Source organism: Chrysemys picta, chromosome 13, assembly GCF_011386835.1.
Source record: "Chrysemys picta bellii isolate R12L10 chromosome 13, ASM1138683v2, whole genome shotgun sequence".
NCBI classification, from domain to species: Eukaryota; Metazoa; Chordata; order Testudines; family Emydidae; genus Chrysemys; species Chrysemys picta.
In genome coordinates, this window is record NC_088803.1 from 14,026,469 (window position 1) to 14,046,862 (window position 20,394).

At 45.2% G+C, this 20,394-nt stretch overlaps 1 protein-coding gene and 2 pseudogenes across 1 annotated transcript; 1 reads left to right on the plus strand and 2 right to left on the minus strand.

Annotated features, from left to right (window-relative positions):
* Nucleotides 1–20,394, minus strand: part of LOC135975143 (paired amphipathic helix protein Sin3a-like) — a 365,185-nt pseudogene that overhangs the window by 302,436 nt on the left and 42,355 nt on the right.
* LOC135975545 (uncharacterized) lies at nt 505–2,581 on the minus strand. The gene is made up of 2 exons (XM_065566764.1): nt 1,966–2,581; nt 505–1,050 (listed from the first exon to the last, which is right to left on the minus strand). Exons 1-2 carry the CDS (start codon nt 2,495–2,497, stop codon nt 974–976), a joined length of 609 nt encoding a protein of 202 aa, XP_065422836.1. The 5' UTR covers nt 2,498–2,581; the 3' UTR covers nt 505–973.
* On the plus strand, nt 18,774–19,367 carry LOC135975447 (olfactory receptor 5V1-like; annotated as a pseudogene).

Consider the following 20,394-nt stretch of genomic DNA (forward strand, 5'->3'; position numbering starts at 1 on the left):
GCTGTTCAACTACAGGCTGAGCAAGTGCAGAATGGTGGTAGAATGTGCATTTGGCCGTTTAAAAGGTCGCTGGCCATCGTTACTGACTTGCTCAGACCTCAGCCAAACCAATCTCCCCACTGTTATTTCTGCTTGCTGTGTGCTCCACAGTCTCTGTTAAAGTAAGGGCGAGACCTTTATGGCGGGGTGGGAGGCTGAAGCAAATCGCCTGGCTGCTGATTACATGCAGCCAGACACCAGGGCGATTAGAAGAGCACACCAGGAAGCTCTGTGCATCAGAGAAGCTTTGAAAACCAGTTTCATGACTGGCCAGGCTACAGTGTGAAATATCTGTTTGTTTCTCCTTCATGAAAACCCGCCCCCTTTATTGACTCATTCTCTGTAAGGAACCCACCCTCCCCCTTCCCCCAGCTTGCTTTAAAACCAAATAAAGTCACTATCGTTTAAAAATCATTTATTCTTTATTAATACATTATAAAAAGAGAGAGGGAACCTGGGTGGGGTTTGGGAGGAGGATCGGCGGGAAGGAAAAGGCCACTAAAAAAAGGTTAAAAAAATGACAGCCTTTTGCTTGGGCTGTCCACTGGGGTGGAATGGGAAGGTGTACGGAGCCTCCCCCCGCCCCCCGCGTTCTTACACGTCTGGGTGAGGAGGCTATGGAATATGGTGAGGGGGGACGGGGGTTATACAGGGGCTGTAGCGGCACTCTGTTATCCTGCTGCCGTTCCTGAAGCTCCACCAGACGCCGGAGCATGTCTGTTTGCTCACGCAGCAGCCCCAGTGTTGCATCCTGCCTCCTCTGATCTTCCTGCCACCACCTCTCATCTCGAGAGTCTCTCCTCTCCTCACGTTGGTCCCTCCTGTCCTCACGTTCACTGTCTTCTTTCCTATACTTTGAAACGGTGTCCTTCCACTCATTCAGATGAGCTCTGTCACTGCGGGTGGATTCCATGATTTCTGCGAACATCTCGTCTCACGTCTTCTTTTTCCGACGCCTTATCTGTGATAGCATTCGGGACGGAGGAGGGAGGCTTGAAGAATTTGCAGCTGCTGGAGGGAGGGAAAAAAGGAGAGAATTTTTTTAAAAGATACATTTTGCAGAACAATGCTTATACTCTTTCACTGTGACCAACACTATTCACATTACATAGCACATGTGATTTCTGTGCAAGGTCGCACTTTCCCTCTTAATATTGAGTGCCTGTGGCTTTGCTGCTAGAGATCACAGACGCAGGTCTGGGCAACAGAATTCGGCTTGCATGCGGCCATAGTAAGCCATTGTCTTTCAGCTTCTGCGCCCTCCTTTCCCACATACCAAGCAAAGCCCGTTGAGTGCTGCGGTTTTCTTGTTAACATTCAGCAGCAGGAAACAAACTAACCCCCCGCCCCCATCCAATTCTCTGGATGATTGCTTTATCCCTCCCCCCACCATGTGGCTGGTATCAGGGAAGATCCCTGCTAGCCAAACACGAAAAGCTCTGGGCCAATTCCTCCCCTCCCCCCTGCACTTGGCTAACTGCAGGGAAGGATTTCTTTTCAGCCACAGGCAAACAGCCCAGTAGGAACTGCCACCTCTGTCCCCTTATCACTCTCCTGAGGATTACACAGTAAGATAAAGAACGGATGTTGCTTGAATGCCAGCAAACACCGGGACCATACGCTGCCAGGCTTTGTCATGCATTGATACCAGATTACTTGCTGCAAGCATGGCGCGGTCAAGTGTCCTACCATGGAGGACGGAATAAGGCTGCATTGCCCAGAAACCTTGTGGCAAGGCTTTTGGAGTATCTCCAGGACAGCTTCATGGAGATGTCCCTGGAGGATTTCCATTCCATCCCCAGACACGTTAACAGACTTTTCCAGTAGCTGTACTGGCTGCGAATGCATCCCAAGTCCTCAGGGCAAAGTAATCATTAAAAACCCTTGCTTTTAAAACAAGTTTTATATTTTAAAAGGTAAACTCACCTGAGGTCCCTTCCATGGGGTCGTGGTCTTGGATACTGGCTTGGGAGGGTACTTCAGTCAGGCTGAGAAAAAGATCCTGGCTGTTGGGAAGAACGGAGTGCTCGGTGCTCTCTGCAAGCTCGTCCTCCTCCTCCTCCTCTTCCCCGTCCGCAGAATCCTCAGGTGTAGCTGATGAGATGATCCCCCCCTCGGAATCCACGGTCAGAGGTGGGGCAGTGGTGGCGGCCCCCCCTAGAACTGCGTGCAGCTCGTCGTAGAAGCGGCATGTCCGCGGCTCTGACCCGGAGTGACCGTTTGCCTCCTTTGTTTTTTGATAGGCTTGTCTGAGCTCCTTGACTTTCACGTGGCACTGATCTGAGACCCTATTGTGGCCTCTCTCCATCATGCCCTTGGAGATTTTTTCAAAAGTTTTTGCATTTCGTCTTTTTGAACGAAGTTCTGCTAGCACTGAATCCTCTCCCCATATAGCGATCAGATCCAGTACCTCCGGTACGGTCCATGCTGGTGCTCTTTTTTGATTATCGGCCTGCATGGTTACCTGTGCTGATGAGCTATCTGTGGTCACCTGTGCTCTCCACACTGGGCAAACAGGAAATGAAATTCAAATGTTCGCGGGGCTTTTCCTGTCTACCTCTCCAGTGCATCCGAGTTCAGATTGCTGTCCAGAGCAGTCAAAATGGTGCACTGTGGGATAGCTCCCGGAGGCCAATACCATCGAATTGCGGCCACACTAACTCTAATTTGAAATGATAAAATCAATTTTGGCGCTACTCCGCTCGACGGGGTGGAGTACAGAAATCGATTTAAAGAGCCCTTTATTTCAAATTAAATGGCTTCGTTGTGTGGACGGGTGCAGGGTTAATACGATTTAACGCTGCTAAATCCGAATTAAAGTTGTAATGTAGACCAGGCCTAAGGGTAGTTAAGCACTGGAATAGGCTTCCAAGGAAGACTGTGAACTCCCCATCATTGGAGGTTTTTAAGAACAGGTTGGACAAACTTTTGTCAGGGATGGTCTAGGTTTACTTGGTCCAACTCAGTGCAGGGGGCTAGACTTGATGACTTCTTGAGGTCATTTTCAGCCCTACATTTTTATGACTCTATGATCCTATAACCAAGAAAAAACAATTCCGGGCATCAGTATTTAAGCAGTATTATACCATATATGGTGTCAAGTATCAGGGGGTAGCCGTGTTAGTCTGTATCTACAAAAACAACAAGGAGTCTGGTGGCACCTTAAAGACTAACAGATTTATTTGGGCATAAGCTTTCGTGGGTAAAAACCTCACTTCTTCGGATGCATAGAGTGAAAGTTACAGATGCAGGCATTATATCCTGACACATGGAGAGGAGGGAGTTACTTCGCAAGTGGAGAACCAGTGTTGACAGGGCCAATTCAATCAGGGTGGATGTAGTCCACTCCCAATAATGGATGAGGAGGTGTCAATTCCAGAAGAGGAAAAGTTGCTTCTGTAATGAGCCAGCCACTCCCAGTCCCTATTCAAGATTAATGATGTAAAATTTGCAAATGAATTTTAGTTCTGCTGTTTCTCTTTGAAGTCTGTTTCGGAAGTTTTTTTGTTCAATGATAGTGACTTTTAAATCTGTAATAGAATGACCAGGGAGACTGAAGTATTCACTTACTGGCTTATGTATGTTACCATTCCTGATGTCCGATTTGTGTCCATTTACTCTTTTGCGGAGGGACAGTCCAGTTTGGCCAATGCACATGGTAGAGGGGCATTGCTGGCACATGATGGCATATATAACATTAGTGAATATGCAGGTGAATGAGCCCTTGATGGTGTGGCTGATGTGGTTGGGTCCTCTGATGGTGTCGCCAGAGTAGATATGGGGACAGAGTAGGCAACGAGGTTTGCTACAGGGATTGGTTCCTGGGTTGGTGTTTCTGTGGTGTGGTGTGTAGTTGCTGGTGAGTATTTGCATCAGGTTGGGGGGTGGTCTGTAAGCGAGGACTGGCCTGCCTCCCAAGGTCTGTGAGAGTGAGGGATCATTTTCCAGGATAGGTTGTAGATCGTGGATAATGCGCTGACGAGGTTTTAGCTGGGGGCTGTATGTGATGGCCAGTGGTGTTCTGTTGTTGTCCTTGTTGGGCCTGTCTTGTAGTAGGTGATTTCTGGGTACCCGTCTTGCTCTTTCAATCTGTTTCCTCACTTCCCCAGGTGGGTATTGTAGTTTTACAAATGCTTGATAAAGATCTTGTAGGTGTTTGTCTCTGTCTGAGGGGTTGGAGCAAATTCGGTTGTATCTTAGGGCTTGACTGTAGACAATGGATTGTGTGATGTGTCTTGGATGGAAGCTGGAGGCATGTAGGTACGTATAGCGGTCAGTAGGTTTCTGGTATAGGGTGGTGTTTATGTGACCATCACTTATTTGCCCTGTAGTGTCCAGGAAGTGGATGTCTTGTGTGGACTGGTCCAGGCTGAGGTTGATGGTGGGGTGGAAATTGTTGAAGTCCAGGTGGAATTCTTCAAGGACCTCCTTTCTGTGGGTCCATATGATGAAGATATCATCAATGTAGCTGAAGTAGAGGAGGGGCACTAGGGGACAAGAGCTGAGGAAGCGTTGTTCTAAGTGAGCCATAAAAATGTTGGCATATTGTGGGGACATGCGGGTACATAGCTGTGCCAGTGACTTGAAGGTATAAGTTGTCCCCAAATCTGAAGTGGTTGTGGGTGAGGACAAAGATCTTTATCAAGCATTCGTAAAACTACAATACCCACCTGGGGAAGTGAGGAAACAGATTGAAAGAGCAAGATGGGTACCCAGAAATCACCTACTACAGGACAGGCCCAACAAGGACAACAACAGAACACCACTGGCCATCACATACAGCCCCCAGCTAAAACATCTCCAGCGCATTATCTACGATATACAACCTATCCTGGAAAATGATCCCTCACTCTCACAGACCTTCGGAGGCAGGCCAGACCTCACTTACAGACCACCCCCCAACCTGATGCAAATACTCACCAGCAACTACACACCACATCACACCACAGAAACACCAACCCAGGAACCAATCCCTGTAGCAAACCTTGTTGCCTACTCTGTCCCCATATCTACTCTGGTGACACCATCAGAGGACCCAACCACATCAGCCACACCATCAAGGGCTCATTCACCTGCACATCCACTAATGTTACATATGCCATCATGTGCCAGCAATACCCCTCTGCCATGTACATTGGCCAAACCGGACAGTCCCTGCGCAAAAGAATAAATGGACACAAATCGGACATCAGGAATAGTAACACACATAAGCCACCAAGTGAACACTGTGGGGGATGTGGAGATGCCTATAGTGATCCTCGGGGACCCAGCCTACCCGCTAATGCCATGGCTCATGAAGCCCTATACAGGCACCCTGGACAGTGAAAAGGAACTCTTCAACTTCCGTCTGAGCAAGTGCAGAATGGTGGTGGAGTGTGCTTTTGGACATCTCAAGGGGAGATGGAGAAGCTTATTGATTCGCTCCGATCTCAGCGAAACCAATATCTCCATTGTTATTGCAGCTTGCTATGTGCTCCACAATCTGTGTGAGAGCAAGGGGGAGACCTTTATGGTGGGGTGGGAGGCTGAGGCAAATAGCCTGGCTGCTAATTACGTCCAGCCAGACAGCTGTGCGATTAGAAGAGCACAGCCGGACGCGCTGTGCATCCGGGAGGCTTTGAAAGCTAGGTTCCTGAGTGAGCAGGGTAACCTGTGACAATTTTGTTGGTTTACAGAGAAGCTGAACCTGCCCCCGTTTCTTTACCCAGTGACTGTTCACTATCCTCTCCAGTTTCATACCCCGTTCACACCCTTCCAACCCACGTTTAAAAATAAAATCACTGAAAATTTGTTAATGAACAACGTTTTCTTTATTACTGTTTTCGCGGTAAAGTGTTGAAACTGGGACGCAGACTGTAGTGGGGAGCGGGTGTAGTGTACTGATGCAAAGGACGCTTCTAAACTCGAGGAATGACAGGCTCCTGCTTCTACAGTGGTCCGCACTGGCGGACTGATGGTTTGAACAGAGCCTGCCACCCCTCCTGTTCGGGACTCTGTGTATGGGGGCTATGTGACTTTGTGGCAGGGGGAGGACGGTTACAGATTCCCTGCTGCGTGTCTCTGTGATCCAGGATAAGGACCGCTGCATAAGATCTCTAACCGCCCTCCTCCGCCACAAAGTCACATAGGCGCCCTCCCACCCCCCAGACAATGAAAACCACCTCCCAGACTGACCAGGGTGCCTAGTGAATGCACTGTGTGTGTGACCTGCTGCTGAACCTGCCCCCGTGTCGGTACCAACCACCTTTCCCCCCCTTAAAACAGACTGTCCTCTAAAAAAACATGATGGAAACAGCAATTAACAGAAACTCATTTTTTATTAGCAAATGGACAGTTAGGGGATGAAACTGGGATGGGGGCTTGGGTGAGGCGGGAAGGAAAGGACTTATCAAACTTTGGGGAATGACAGCCTTCTGCCACTTGAGCAGTCTGCAGGGGTTGAGTGACAGTTTTCACGGGCTCTGCAGCCCCTCCTTCTGGGTACTTTCGGTGAGGGGGGTATGGGACTTTGTGGCGGGGGACGGTGGTTGCAGATAGACTGCAGCGGGGCTCTGTCCTCCTGCCTCCGGTCCTGCAGAACATCCACAAGGCGCCGGAGCGTTTCCGTTTGCTCTCTCATTGGTCCAAGCAGTGTTTGAGTCGCATGCTGGTCTTCCTGCCGCCACCTCTCCTGGTATTGGGACATGTTCTCCCTCCACTGACTCAGCAGGGTTGCCTCGGCTCGGGAGCAGCCCATAAGTTCTGAGAACATGTCGTCCCGTGTCCTTTTCTTTGTATGCCTAATCTGCGACAGCCTTTGGGAGGGGGATGACAGGGTAGGTCGGGAGACAGCCACAGCTGTGGGATGGGAAACAGGGAGTGAATTCCTCAGAAAGATAAATTTTGGGGGGAACAAAGAAAATAGTCTTTCTCTGTGAAAAAGACCATTCACAGCACCTATCAGATGCGCACTCAGGACAAGGTCGAATTTTCGGCCTTCGCATTCAGTCCCTGGGGTCTTGCAGTGCAGATGACAGAATCGGAACAGCACCGCGGAATTTGGGTAGCGGGCTGACATGGTAAGCCGTAGACTTGTGGCAGCTTAAAACTGTAATAATAGCACTGCCCTACTTTCACGTTCAAAGCAATGCTCCTAGCGTTGGCCAGTTCCTGCTGCCAGCAATCTGGCAAGCATGAACTCTACCCCTGTCCCACCCCCTCGCGGCTGTCGCCGGGAAAGATCCCTCTATGCTGCCTCTCTCCCGCCTCCACCACATGGCTGTAAACCGGCGGTCACAGTTCTGTAAAGGAACAGGGAAGCAGTCCCAATACTAACATTCCCCTAATTCAAAGCAGGTCACCATGAGTGACATCACTCTGATGCGTATTTCAGACAGCGGCGAAGAACGCATGCTTCGGGAAAGCCTGCAAAGACCAGGGCCGTATGCCGCCATGCTGTGCAAGGCAATGATACCGGAGTACTTGATGGTAGCCTGGCGCGGAAACGTTTCATACTACGGATGACACAACATGGCCGCTCTGCCAAGGAACCTCATGCAAAGGCTTTCCAATTACCTCCAGGAGAGCTTCATGGAGATGTCCCCTGAGGATTTCTGCTCTATCCCCGGACATATTGACCAAATTTTACTGTAGCTGCACTGGCAAGGGCTAAACAGTAGAGCGCCTACGGCAAACCAATGAAGATATACCGGACATTGTTAGATTTTTTTGCAGCAGTTGCACTAGCAAAGACTAGAACTTTAAGTGCCTAGGACAATCTAATCATGAAAAAGCCACAGTTAATATTAATATTCTTTTCAAAATAAATGTTTACATGTTTAATCCACTTACCGGCTGATCCTTCCCCTGATTCTGGGTCTGGGATAACGCCTGGGGACGGTTGGTACGGGATCTCTGTGAGGGTGATGAAGAGATCCTGGCTGTCGGGGAAATCAGCGTTGTAAGCGCTGTCGACTGCCTCGTCCTCCTCATCTCCTTCCTCATCTTCCCCGTCCACTACCATCTCAGAGGAAGCGGGCGTGGACAATATCCCATCCTCAGCGTCCACGGTCAGTGGTGGGGCAGTGGTGGCGGCCGCACCTAGGATGGAATGCAGTGCCTCGTAGAAACGGCATGTCTGCGGCTGGGATCCGGAGCGTCCGTTTGCCTCTTTGGTCTTCTGGTAGCCTTGTCTCAGCTCCTTGATTTTCACGCGGCACTGCGTTGCATCCCGGCTGTATCCTCTCTCTGTCATGGCTTTGGAGATCTTCTCGTAGATCTTTGCATTCCGTCTTTTCGATCGCAGCTCCGAAAGCACGGACTCATCGCCCCACACAGCGATCAGATCCAAGACTTCCCGATCAGTCCATGCCGGGGTCCTCTTTCTATTCTGAGATTGCATGGCCATCTCTGCTGGAGAGCTCTGCATCGTTGCCAGTGCTGCTGAGCTCGCCACGATGTCCAAACAGGAAATGAGATTCAAACTGCCCAGACAGGAAAAGGAATTCAAATTTTCAAATTTTCCTGGGGCTTTTCCTGTGTGTCTGGTCAGAGCATCCGAGCTCGGACTGCTGTCCAGAGCGTCAACAGAGTGGTGGTGCACTGTGGGATAGCTCCTGGAGCTATTAGCGTCGATTTCCATCCACACCTACCCTAAGTCGACATGGCCATGTCGAATTTAGCGCTACTCCCCTCGTTGGGGAGAAATACAGAAGTCGAATTTAGGAGACCTCTATGTCGAACTAAATAGCTTTGTTGTGTGGACGGGTGCAGAGTTAATTCGATTTAGCGCTGCTAAATTCAACATAACCTGCTAGTGTAGACCAGGCCTGTGACTCTCTGACAATATGAAATACACCAGTGATATGTTGCCGGAAGTGTTTGGGATGAAATAAGCACAGATATGGTAGGAGTGAATCTTAAAGACAAATAAACGGAATCTCTAGTTGCCAAACAGCTCTAGAAGAGTAGAAGAGATCAGGGCCAGCTGCAGGCACCAGCTAAAGAAGCAGGTGCTTGAGGCGGCCAATACCAAGGCGCGTCACTCCGGCTGCTATCGGGGCGGCACGTCTGGGTCTGCAGCGCGGTAATTCAGAGGCAGGTCCCTTAGTCCCTCTTGGAGCGAAGGACCTGCCACTGAATTGCCACCGAAGAGTGGAATGGCGCGATCGCGATGCCACGGCTTTTTTTTTTTTTTTTTTTTGCCGCTTGGGGCGGCAGAAAACCTGGAAGCCGGCCCTGTCTGCTGTGATTACTGGATTGAGCTCTTTATTTCTCACCCTGGTCTCCTACATTCACATCATCTCCACCATCCTGAGGATATGCTTCTTGGAAGGAAAGTATAAAGCTTTCTCAACTGGATGCTCCCTCCTTGTCAGGTTTATTTGATACTACGGGATTGATTTGTCTCCACTTGTGAGACTCACGCCAGCCTTCTTGGTGGTTCTGCATAGACTGATCTCTATCAATTATAGCAGCTTACCTCCCATGTTGAACTCCCATCATCCACAGCTCAGAAAGACAAAGAGGTGGAAAGCGCTCTGACCAAAAATTTGGAAACAAAAAAAAAAAATGTTAAATTTCGCATGTAGCGTAAAAACGTTTTCGGAAGAAGCAGTGAAATATCAGTAAGGGACTCTACGGACATTTCTTCACCTCTGCAGGCAGTGGAAAAAGCACATGACATACAAGGAGTGTGGGTTAATTAATGGGAAATGGGATTCCAGGTCCCCTATGTGACTTTTAAAAATCTTAGCTATAGTCTATAAAGCAGTGCAGTAAAACTGCCACTGGATTTTGCTTTTCAAGTTCTTTGTTTCAAACCCTCCTAATAGCCCATGCAGTAAATCTGTGTTTACCCTCTTCTTCACAAAGTGCTTTGGGACCCACAGATAAATGAGGACTCTGTAATGCCAATCAAAATCAAACATCACCCAGAACTCTTCTTTCTCAGCCCAGCTGCCCTGCATCCCAGTTCTTCCTGTTCTAATCAATATACCCCACTGCTCTCCCAAGGCCAGCAATAAAACCCAGGACTCTTGAGTTCCCAACCCCATCCCGAGATCAACCCTTAGATCAGATTTCTCAGTCCAAGCCGGGAATAATGGTAATTAGTTAATAGAATATCCTTTGATCTTTCTATCTCCCTTTTACTAAATCGAACTTAGGAAATTCCATGCCCCGCCCCCCCCCCCCCCACACACACACACTGTGATAATGTTGGAAAGTATTAAAATATTGGGAAATGTCTTGCAAACTTAAAACTGCTGGATTGTGTGTGTGTGTGTGTGCATTTCCACAGAGCTGGCCAAAATTCCCAGTTTTTTCTGGGACAGTTTTTCCTTCAAGTTTTGTTTGTTTGTCTGAGCTGTTTCCACTTCTTGGGGGGGCGGGGGGGAAGTAGAGAAAGGAAAAATGAAACTATTATTTTGGCACTAGGCCTAATAGGAAAAGACATTCTTTACCCAAAACAACTCCTTCTGTAGCATTAGAATCTAGCCAATACCTTTGGCAAACACAGAAAAGATTATGTGATGTTTAAAATGATGAGAGATTAATGTAAAAAGGATAATAAAAGATTTATATTTACTGAGAACACTAAACCTTCAGTGACTTTCCATGAGATTTGAGCACCTAAATCCCTTGAGCTGTTTTTAAACTCACAGCCATAATATATAATATACATAGAGCCATATCTTTAGCTGGTGGAAATCAGCTGGTGGCCTACCGAATTCAATAGTGCTATGACAATTTACACCAGCGGGGGACCTGCCTTATTGATGTCAGGGAAGCCGTGTTAATTTACAGCAGTGTGGGATCTGACCACTGTTGATTTTGATGGAGCTACATCAATTTACACTAATTGAGGAGCCGTCTTCTGTTGATTTCAGTACAGTTACAATGACTTACACCACTGGTCTTCTGGCCCATTCACTCCAGTAGAGATAGACTGACTTAAACTAGCTAGAAATAGGTCCACATCTATCTATCTATCTATCTATCTATCTATCTATCTATCTATCTATCTATCTATCTATCTATCTATCTAATGTTCCCTGTTCCCGGCCAATGGGAGCTGCAGGAAGCAGTGGGCCACAGGGACGTGCTGGCTGCTGCTTCCCACAGATCCCATTGGCCAGGCACTGAGAACCGCAGCCACTGGGAGCTGCAGGGGGCCATGCCTGTGGACGGTCAACATCAGCAAAATGTCTCGTGGCCTGCAATCAGATTACCCAGATAGACTGCATGCGGCCTGCGGGTCACAGGTTGCTCACAACTGTGTTAGACCAATTAGTTAAAAATCCATACTTTCCTCCTTGGACAGATCCATCTATCCCTGGGTCTGATAACTTAACAGACATTATTTATGTATTAGATATTATCCATTCATTGAATTCCCATGTATATTAATTATGTTTTTAAATTTTGTTATTTTTTTCTGTTTCTCTCTGGACACAGTTTTGCTGAAGAATAATGGAGACTAAAACCACCATGGCTGAATTTATTCTTTTCGCACTTTTGAGTGATCCACAGCTACAGATTTTCCTCTTCTTGGTATTTCAAGCTCCTTCCACCTCACCCTGGTCTCCTACATTCACGTCATCTCCACCATACTGAGGATATGCTCTGTAGGACAGGCTTAAAGCCTCCGCCACCTGCAGCTTTCACCTCAATGTGGCTATTCTATACTATGGGACAGGTTTCTCGCAGTATGTGAGAGCCATCTCAGCTTCCTTGGATGCTCTGGTCTCCATCCTGTACAGCACCTTGTAACCCCCATGTTAAGTCTTGACATCTACGACCTGCAAAACAAAGGAGTGCAAGCAGTTACGGTGAAAATGTGTTGCACGTTAATGGGTCTGTGTAGACTCTGCTGCTGTGAACTAAAAGTTCCTAATGCACTTTAATGTAGTGCTGTTTCTCTCAGTCTCTTCTGTTGAAGCTGTCCCACTTTGGATAATTACTTGAATAATAATGGGCTAACTTCCTTTGTGAACCAAGCCCTTCTTGGGTCTGGGCCTACTAAGCCAGGCCAGATCTGTGGTCCATCTAATACTCCATCAGATGCTTCAGAAGAAGGTCCAAGAAAACCTAAAATGGGCAATTATGGAATAACCCATCCCTAGAACTTAAAACATGGTGGTTTTAAGACCTAGCCCCTGCTTACCATGAAGCAGAGATCTTAATCTGGAGCTAACTCAGTAATAAGTTTGAATGGTAATAAGAAAATTATTTACAGTAGGAACTGAAATCTACCTGGGAGAGAAGCCAAGGAAGAGTGAGATGTTGGTTAAAACATTAGCCTGTGGTTACAGAAGCTCAGATTTCAAGTTTCTGCTCGGTCATGGACTTCTTATGCGACCTTAAGCAAGTCAGTGAGCCTCTCTGTGGCTCGGATTCATAGATTCCAAGGTCATAAGGTGTCTTTGTCATCATCTAGTCCAACATCCTGTATCACACAGCCCACAGAATTTTCCCCAAAATAATTCATAGAGCCAATCTTTTAGAAAAACATCCAATCTTGATTTAAAAATTGTCAGTGATGGAAAATCCACCACAACCATTGCTAAATTGTTCTAGTGGTTAATTACTCTTACTGTTAAAAATCATGCATTATTTCCTATCTGAATTTGTCTATCTTCAACTTCCAGCCATTGGATCGTGTGATACTTTTCTCTGCTACATTGAGGAGCCTATTGTCAAGCTGTCGGGAGTGATTCACAACCATGAGAGGTTCATCAACCTCAGGGCAAATTGTCTAAAAGCAGGGCCTACACCCCAAATGGGTGGTTTGTTCTATAATTACATTTCACTAACCTAGTAACAAATGTGAATGCCTGTGAAACAAAGTAACAGTCTTACTATGGAGTCACACACAGACAGTCCCGTTGGGCCCTCCAGTCTATCTTGCCACCCAGGTACACTGGACTTAGTGATAAATGGTTAATTACACCAAAAAAACACAAAATATTCAGGTTGCCCCCAGTCCCAAGAGACCAGTCACTTATCCCAGATCAATTTGTACCTTAGATCTCATGCCAAAGTCAACACTAGTAGCTAATCCAATAATAAACTAACTAAGGATTTATTAACTAGGGCAAAAAATGAGAGAGTTAGTTACAAGTTAAAGCAGGCAACATATAGGCACAGATGAATAACAGGTGGTTCCAAAAGGTGACTGAAGTTTTAGCAGTCTGTTCACTGAATGACTTTTTGGGATAACCCAGGTTGACCCTGGGGATCTCTGATTTTTGTTCCTTAACACCAGCCCTTGTAAGAGTCCAAACACTAAAGAGAGAACCATTTCTTCTTGTGAGCATCTTTACATGCCCTTCCCCCAGAGTTCAAACTGATGGGATAAGAGCTTCTGCATGTAACTTCTTCATGGATGGATGGGGCAGTCAACAGAGCTTTGTCCTATAATGGACCATTTAGTCTTGATTGTCCTTCTTGATGGACTGGAAAACTATTCTTCCTGCCTAGTTTCACAAGTTCAGAGCAGGCATTTTTACAATTATAAAACAAAATGTACATATTACCTTATTTCATGGGATATAGACATCACAAATAAGAGTCACACATGCAGCCACTTAAACACTAAACACATCTTTACAAGTCTAACACCTGTCTTGAAGAATATTAACATACAGGTGAGCTGGTCTCAGAGGTGTGGGAACTAGGGGTGTTGGGGTGCTGCAGCACCCCCGGGTTTTACTGTGAAAAGTTTGCTGGTGCTGTCGAAACAAAGTTAGCATTATTTTGCGATTCTGGAGAATCCCAGAGCTGTGCTGCTCCCATGTGGTGTAAGCGGGAATTGCGCTTTGTTCACAATTTTGAACACACCGGATTTACAGCTTTCAGCACCCCCACTATAAAAAGTGTTCCCGCGCCACTAGCTGGTCTGGATTCCAGCTATGAATTTGTCAGTGCTCAGCTAACGCCTATAGACTTGGCAAGATATGGCACCTGGTTTGTCGGCATCACACCCATTATTCAATATTTGTTCCCTATTGAGATGCTATAGACTTTAATCAAGTCACCCCGTAACCTTCTCTTTGTTAAGATAAATAGACTGAGTTCCTTGAGTCATTCACTATAAAGCATGTTTTCTAATCCTTTAGTCATTCTCACAGCTCTTTTCTCACCCCCTCCAACTTTTCAACATCCTTCTCTAATTGTGGGCACCAGAACTGGACACACTATTCCAGCAGGGGTCTCACCAGTACCAAAGAAAGAGGTAAAATAACCTCTCTACTCTACCCAATATTCCCCTATTTCTGCATCCTGGAATCGCATTAGCTCTGCTGGCCAAAATATCACATTGGAGCTCATGCTCAGCTGATTATCCATCATGACCCCCAAATCTCCTTTTGTATATGGAAATAATAGCACTGCCCTGCCTCACAATCACTGTCCATTACCCAGAGCAGATTCACTGGGATAATGTATAATTGTTATTAGAAACATGGGCCAATGACTCAGCTGGTGTAATGCGGTGCAGTGCCATTGTTTTCACTGTAGAGGCAGTGATTCACATTATCTAAGGCTCTAGTCCAGTATCTAGAAATGAATCAATAAATAAAATAAATCAAAGCATATAGAGCTTTCTGGGTCTGTCATATTACCCATTGCGAAATACTCATTCATTACTGATGCAGAACACTGTTACCTTTCTACACAAGAGATTCTTGTCCCAGAGGAAACCAGAAAGTATTCGGACTCCCCAGAAGTAATTAACTCTTGCTTTTAGAGTCAGATGAATAAATGATTTTATTTTCCAAGAGGAGAGGGATTTATTTTTCCAAGAGAAGGTAAGTATATAAATTTGTTCAACACCCACATATAACCCCCTCACCCTGCAGGAGCTGACTTTGGAGGGTAAAGTGTAGCTGAAGGTGTTACATGTTGTATTTGTGAGACACAGAGAGAAAGAGAGAGAAGGAGACAGAGAGAAATAAGGGAGGGAGATATTAACTAGATAAATAGATAGATAATGTGTATGGGGAGAGAGAGAGAGAAAGATTTATCTTTCAGGGCTATATGGTGATAACAAAGTCACTACAACTAGTACTTTACTCCCAGTTCCATTATATGTTATATACATTATTTATATATACATTATATATAGTTCCATTAACTTCAGTAAAAAGAACAGGAGTACTTGTGGCACCTTAGAGACTAACAAATTAACTTCAGTGGCATCACTAAGTAAAGCGCTTTTCAACTTCAGTAAGGGTATCAAAATAAAGCTGTCTCTTTGTCTATCTATGTCGGGGAGTATGAATTACAAGTCCGAAGGTCATAGAATCATAGAATATCAGGGTTGGAAGGGACCTCAGGAGGTCATCTAGTCCAACCCCCTGCTCAAAGCAGGACCAATTCCCAACTAAATCATCCCAGCCAGGGCTTGATCCATGATCTCTTTCTGGAAGCTAGGTGAGTTTGCTTTTATTTTACTCCTCTTTAGTCTGTTACATCTATAGAGGTTTGCTCCATTTCAAAAGAAACTCTCATCTGCAAACACTGAACCTTATCCTCAAAATCTATATCTCCCTGTGGAAACTAGCAGGGTCTAGAGCCCGTCAGCCCTTCTCAGGAACCAGCCAGGATTGCAAAGCCAATGTTGGATAATATAACCCATCAGAGCCAGGGGAGGCAGCAGCCTGAAGTTTCTTGCTCAGAAATCCTTGGATTTACTGGCAGAGGGATTGTCAATCTGAGAGAGACCTCAGTCTCCCAGGAAGGTGGGTCTTGTGCTGAAGTTGACCTCTCTATGTATCGGAGTTCCATGGCTGTAAAATAACATTTTCTTTCTCTGTTTACTGGGACAGATACAGACAAGCTTTCTAGGGCAGGTCCTGTATGTCAGGCAATGCCTAAACGTATAGCAGCATGTAGAGTACAGTACACATGTAGTTACATGCCAGAGTGAAAGTCAGGCTGTGCCCATGTGTAATTGTGATGATGCTGCAAAGAAAGGATCCAGCATTGGGAAGGCAAGTGGGAAAGGTTCCTGCAGGGGGGGGGGGGCAATGGGGCCATTATCTCAGTTGGGGGTCCCCTGGTGCTAAATAACAATAATATGAAGACTCATAAGATATCAGGAGGAGGAAGATGACAACTACTGTCCAAAATATGCCTCTTGAAAATGAATGCACATTTGTATAACACAGGCTCTGATTTTCAGGAAGATTAAAGGCCAAAGACTAGAAGCCATAAAAAAATAGACAAGTTATTTTATGTAATCACATAGCTATGAAAAAGGTTATTATCCCAGAGGAGTAGAACAGTCAAGAAATCTAGAACAAACTTCTATAGAACACTTTGGATCAGGTGGTTTCACTGCCTGTCTATTTGATTCAGTTTGGTTAAGCAAATGTAGCCAAAACACAAAGCCTTGGTTGATTTTTCATCACTTTGTAGGCAAGTTATCTTCCTGCTAACCATTTCACTCAGGCTTTAGAAAAGGTTTGGTTTTGGAAAACTGAAAACTAAACATTTCTATGGAAAACTGATTTTCTTTTGAAATCCTTTTGTTGTTGTTTTCTGTGTTTGAAAAGATGAATAAAAACCATCTTTGGGCTTTGGAAACAGATTTTTTTGTTCATGTTTTGGAGGGTCAGATTTTCACTGTAAAAATGGGAAATTTTGAATACAAATATTTTTAAACAAAAATACAATACATCATCACCCCAGATACATTGCCTGTTTATCAGAGATGCTGAGCACGTTGAGATCCCATTGATATCCATGGGGATTTGTGGGTGCTTTACGTCTCTGAGCATCAGATCAATTACCGAGTTGCCTAAATGCAGATTTCAGTGCCTAACTGTAGGGACGCAAGTTTAAAAGTGTTAGTCAATCATTTATAAGACATGTCAAATATTTGTGCTGTTTCCTCAGTACGGCTCTAGAGACTATTCAAAAGGCAAAGACTCTGTCCTGAAGAACTTATAGTCCAAATTAGGACAGGATGAGAACTGGTGTCCTCATTAGGGAATGGAAGGGAAGACAATGGCTGTAATAAGAACACATGATTACTTTTGTTAGTAACACGTGCATGCTGAGGATTTCATAATCAATCAGCTAAACAGAAAGAGCGCTTTGACATGCATCCATAACTGGTCGCAGAACAACAGATTTTGGCCCTGGTGCTGTAACTGGATCTGTACGAATGGACTCCTGTGCCTGTCCGGAACCCCATTTACCTCAGCGGGACCCCGCACATGGGTGCAGGGGTCCATCCAGCAAATCCAGCTCAATGAAATGGGCTGTGAAGTGCTGTTCTATTCTGCCATTTGCTTATCAATGACACCTACTTTTCAACCAATCCCATCCTTCAGCTCACGTCATCTCCATTCTTTTCAGCAGCTGTTGAGGTTACTGATGGAGAGACAGTGATGCTAAGGGAGTTTGAGAGAGATTCTCCTCCCTCTAGTGTGTCATCAACCAAAATGTCTACTGGGATTGATTTTTTATGTCAATGGGGTTACACAGATTTGGTTGACGGCAGAATGTATGTAGACAATGGGGTCAAATATGTGTTAGAATTTCAGACCAGGATGCTCAGCAATTTCTGAAAATCAAGCCCCTTTATGGTTTCTCAAGTCAACCAGCAAATTTGAGAAAATCAAAATCACCATCTACTTTGGCAAATCTTGGCCAATAACATTACGCTAGAAAGAGAGAACACATCCTGATGTACATATCCCATGTTTAATGTCCAGGGTTGGAAACTAGTGAAAAACATCTTCGATTTGCAAACCTATCACTTATTGAGCTCAATTCACCACTGCCCATTCCACTCAAGTCATTGCAGTTGTGCTGGGGAAAAGCTAGAATAACACAGGAGTTAATGAGACTTATTTATACCAATCACTGACACAGATAATTACTATGCCGCTTTCACAAAGTTATCTGACCAAAAAAAGCAGTGATTGGAAGGTTATTTTCAATTTAGATTCTTAATACTCTTTGTCCACCTGTAAGCCAACACAGTGTACTGGATTGATAATATGGGATCTGGTTTAGAAGAAAGGGTTGTACATGAGGTTTCTAAAAGCAGATCTCTCTTGTATGGCTCACAACACGAGAAATGGGGTCAAATTGGAGAACTAATTGGATACGGTGTTGACACCGGTGTAATCAAAGAAAATATTTGTGTAAATCCACATGGAATAGGACCCACTTTATTTTTTATCCAACTTAGAGTGTTGAATTAGAAATGTGAATTTGTCCATCTGAGTCCCCTTGGCTTTCAAAATCTCACTTGTGTTTTATCTATCTATCTATCTATCTATCTATCTATCTATCTATCTATCTATCTATCTATCTATCTAATTGAATTTCCATAACCTGCTATGTTGGTTAATTTCATTTTTTTTTCTCTTCATACAGATCACTAAATGTGAATGGAAAACCAAACCAATGTGAATGAATTTATTCTTGTGGGACTTTCTAATTACCCAGAACTTCAATTTTTCCTCTTCCTGGTGTTTTTAGTTATTTACCTAATCACCCTGGTGGGGAACATGATGATTATGTTGGTGATAAGGGCTGATCCTCAACTCCAAACTCCCATGTACTTCTTCCTGTCTCATTTGTCCTTTGTTGATATCTGTTATTCCTCAGCCATTGTCCCTAAGATGTTGGTGAATTTCCTAGCAAAGCACAAAACCATTTCTGTCAATGGCTGCCTTGCCCAGATGTTCTTCATCCTCCTCTCAGCTGGCACTGAAGTTTTTGTGCTCTCGGCAATGGCTTATGACCGATACACTGCCATATGTCACCCATTGCATTATGTGGGGACCATGAACAAACGAGTGAGCAGACAGTTGGTGGGTGGTTCTTGGATAATGGGACTCTTGTATTCACTGGTCAACACTGTCCCTGTGTTAAAGTTACACTTCTGTGGGCCCAATGAAATCAGGCATTTCAGCTGTGAGCTCCCTCCGCTACTACAACTATCTTGCACCGTGACCTTGACCAATAAAATAGCTCTTCTTTCTTCTGCTGTGATATTTGGTTTCAGCTCCTTCCTCTTCACCTTGGTCTCCTACATTCACATCATCTCCACTATCCTCTGAATACGCTCCTCGGAGGAAAGACGTAAAACCTTCTCTACATGCAGCTCCCACCTCATTGTGGTGGTTTTATTGTTTGTGACAGCTCTTTCCCAGTACATGAAACCCAGTTCAGTCACTTCCCTGGTTCTAGATGAACTCTTCTCCATCCAGTACAGCATCTTGACCCCCATGTTGAACCCCATCATCTACAGCTTGAAAAATAAAGATATGAAAACTGCTCTGACAAGAACACTAGGGAAAATTCAAGTTTCTCATGCAATGTAACCATTTCTAGGTTTTATCATTTTCAATAAAATTATAATATAAATCAAAGAATTGTGGAAACTGCACTATCTAGATATTTTGAGTTCTTTCAACTGGTTGACACTGATACACAATTGGCAATCAATTTAGTCTAGATCAGGGATCAGCAACCTTTGGCACGCGGCCCGTCAGGGAAATCCACTGGCAAGCTGGAATGGTTTGTTTACCTGCAGCGTCCGCAGGTTCAGCTGATCGCAGATCCCACTGGCCACAGTTCGCCGTTCCAGGGCAATGGGGGCTGTGGGAAGTGGCACGGAGCAAGGGATGTGCTGGTTGCCGCTTCCCGCAGCCCCCATTGGCCTGGAACAGTGGGAGCTGCGATCAGCCAAATCTGTGGACGCTGCGGGTAAACAAACCGTCCCGGCCCGCCAGCGGATGTCCCTGATGGGCCGCGTGCCAAAGGTTGCTTATCCCTGGTCTAGATAAAAGCACTCATGCAAACACAGTTTATAGGGCCAAAATGTTAGGTGCGATAAACAGATGTATCTCAGTTGGCTTCAATTGAACTATTTCAATTTACACCAGCTGAGGACCTGGCTCATTATGTTGATATCCATCCTTGATTTATTTCTACTTAAAGCAATGTAAGCTTTGGGGTTGAGTAGCATTAAATTTGAAAATCAACGTGCAAAGAGTCCCAACACTAGGGATTTAGGCTGAACTTGAATTGGCATTGAGTATAGTTGGAGCTAAGGCACGCTAGGTAAACCAAATTTTTCACTTGATTTTTAGCCTAGCCACAACTCCACAAGATAAATCAAGCAATATGATTTTACCCTGTATCTACATTAGGAAAAAAGTGTCAAAGTTAGATCGGTTATAACGATTATGTGTTACTCCAGGACCTTAACCTTAAGACATCCTTCCTAAAGGGCCTAAGGGAGTTAGGTGCTGAAATGTGGCCCTGGATGTTACAGTGAAGAAAGCAGGTGTTAGGAGTATTAGTGATGATAATGTAATATTCAGGCCTGTATATCTGCCTATATTT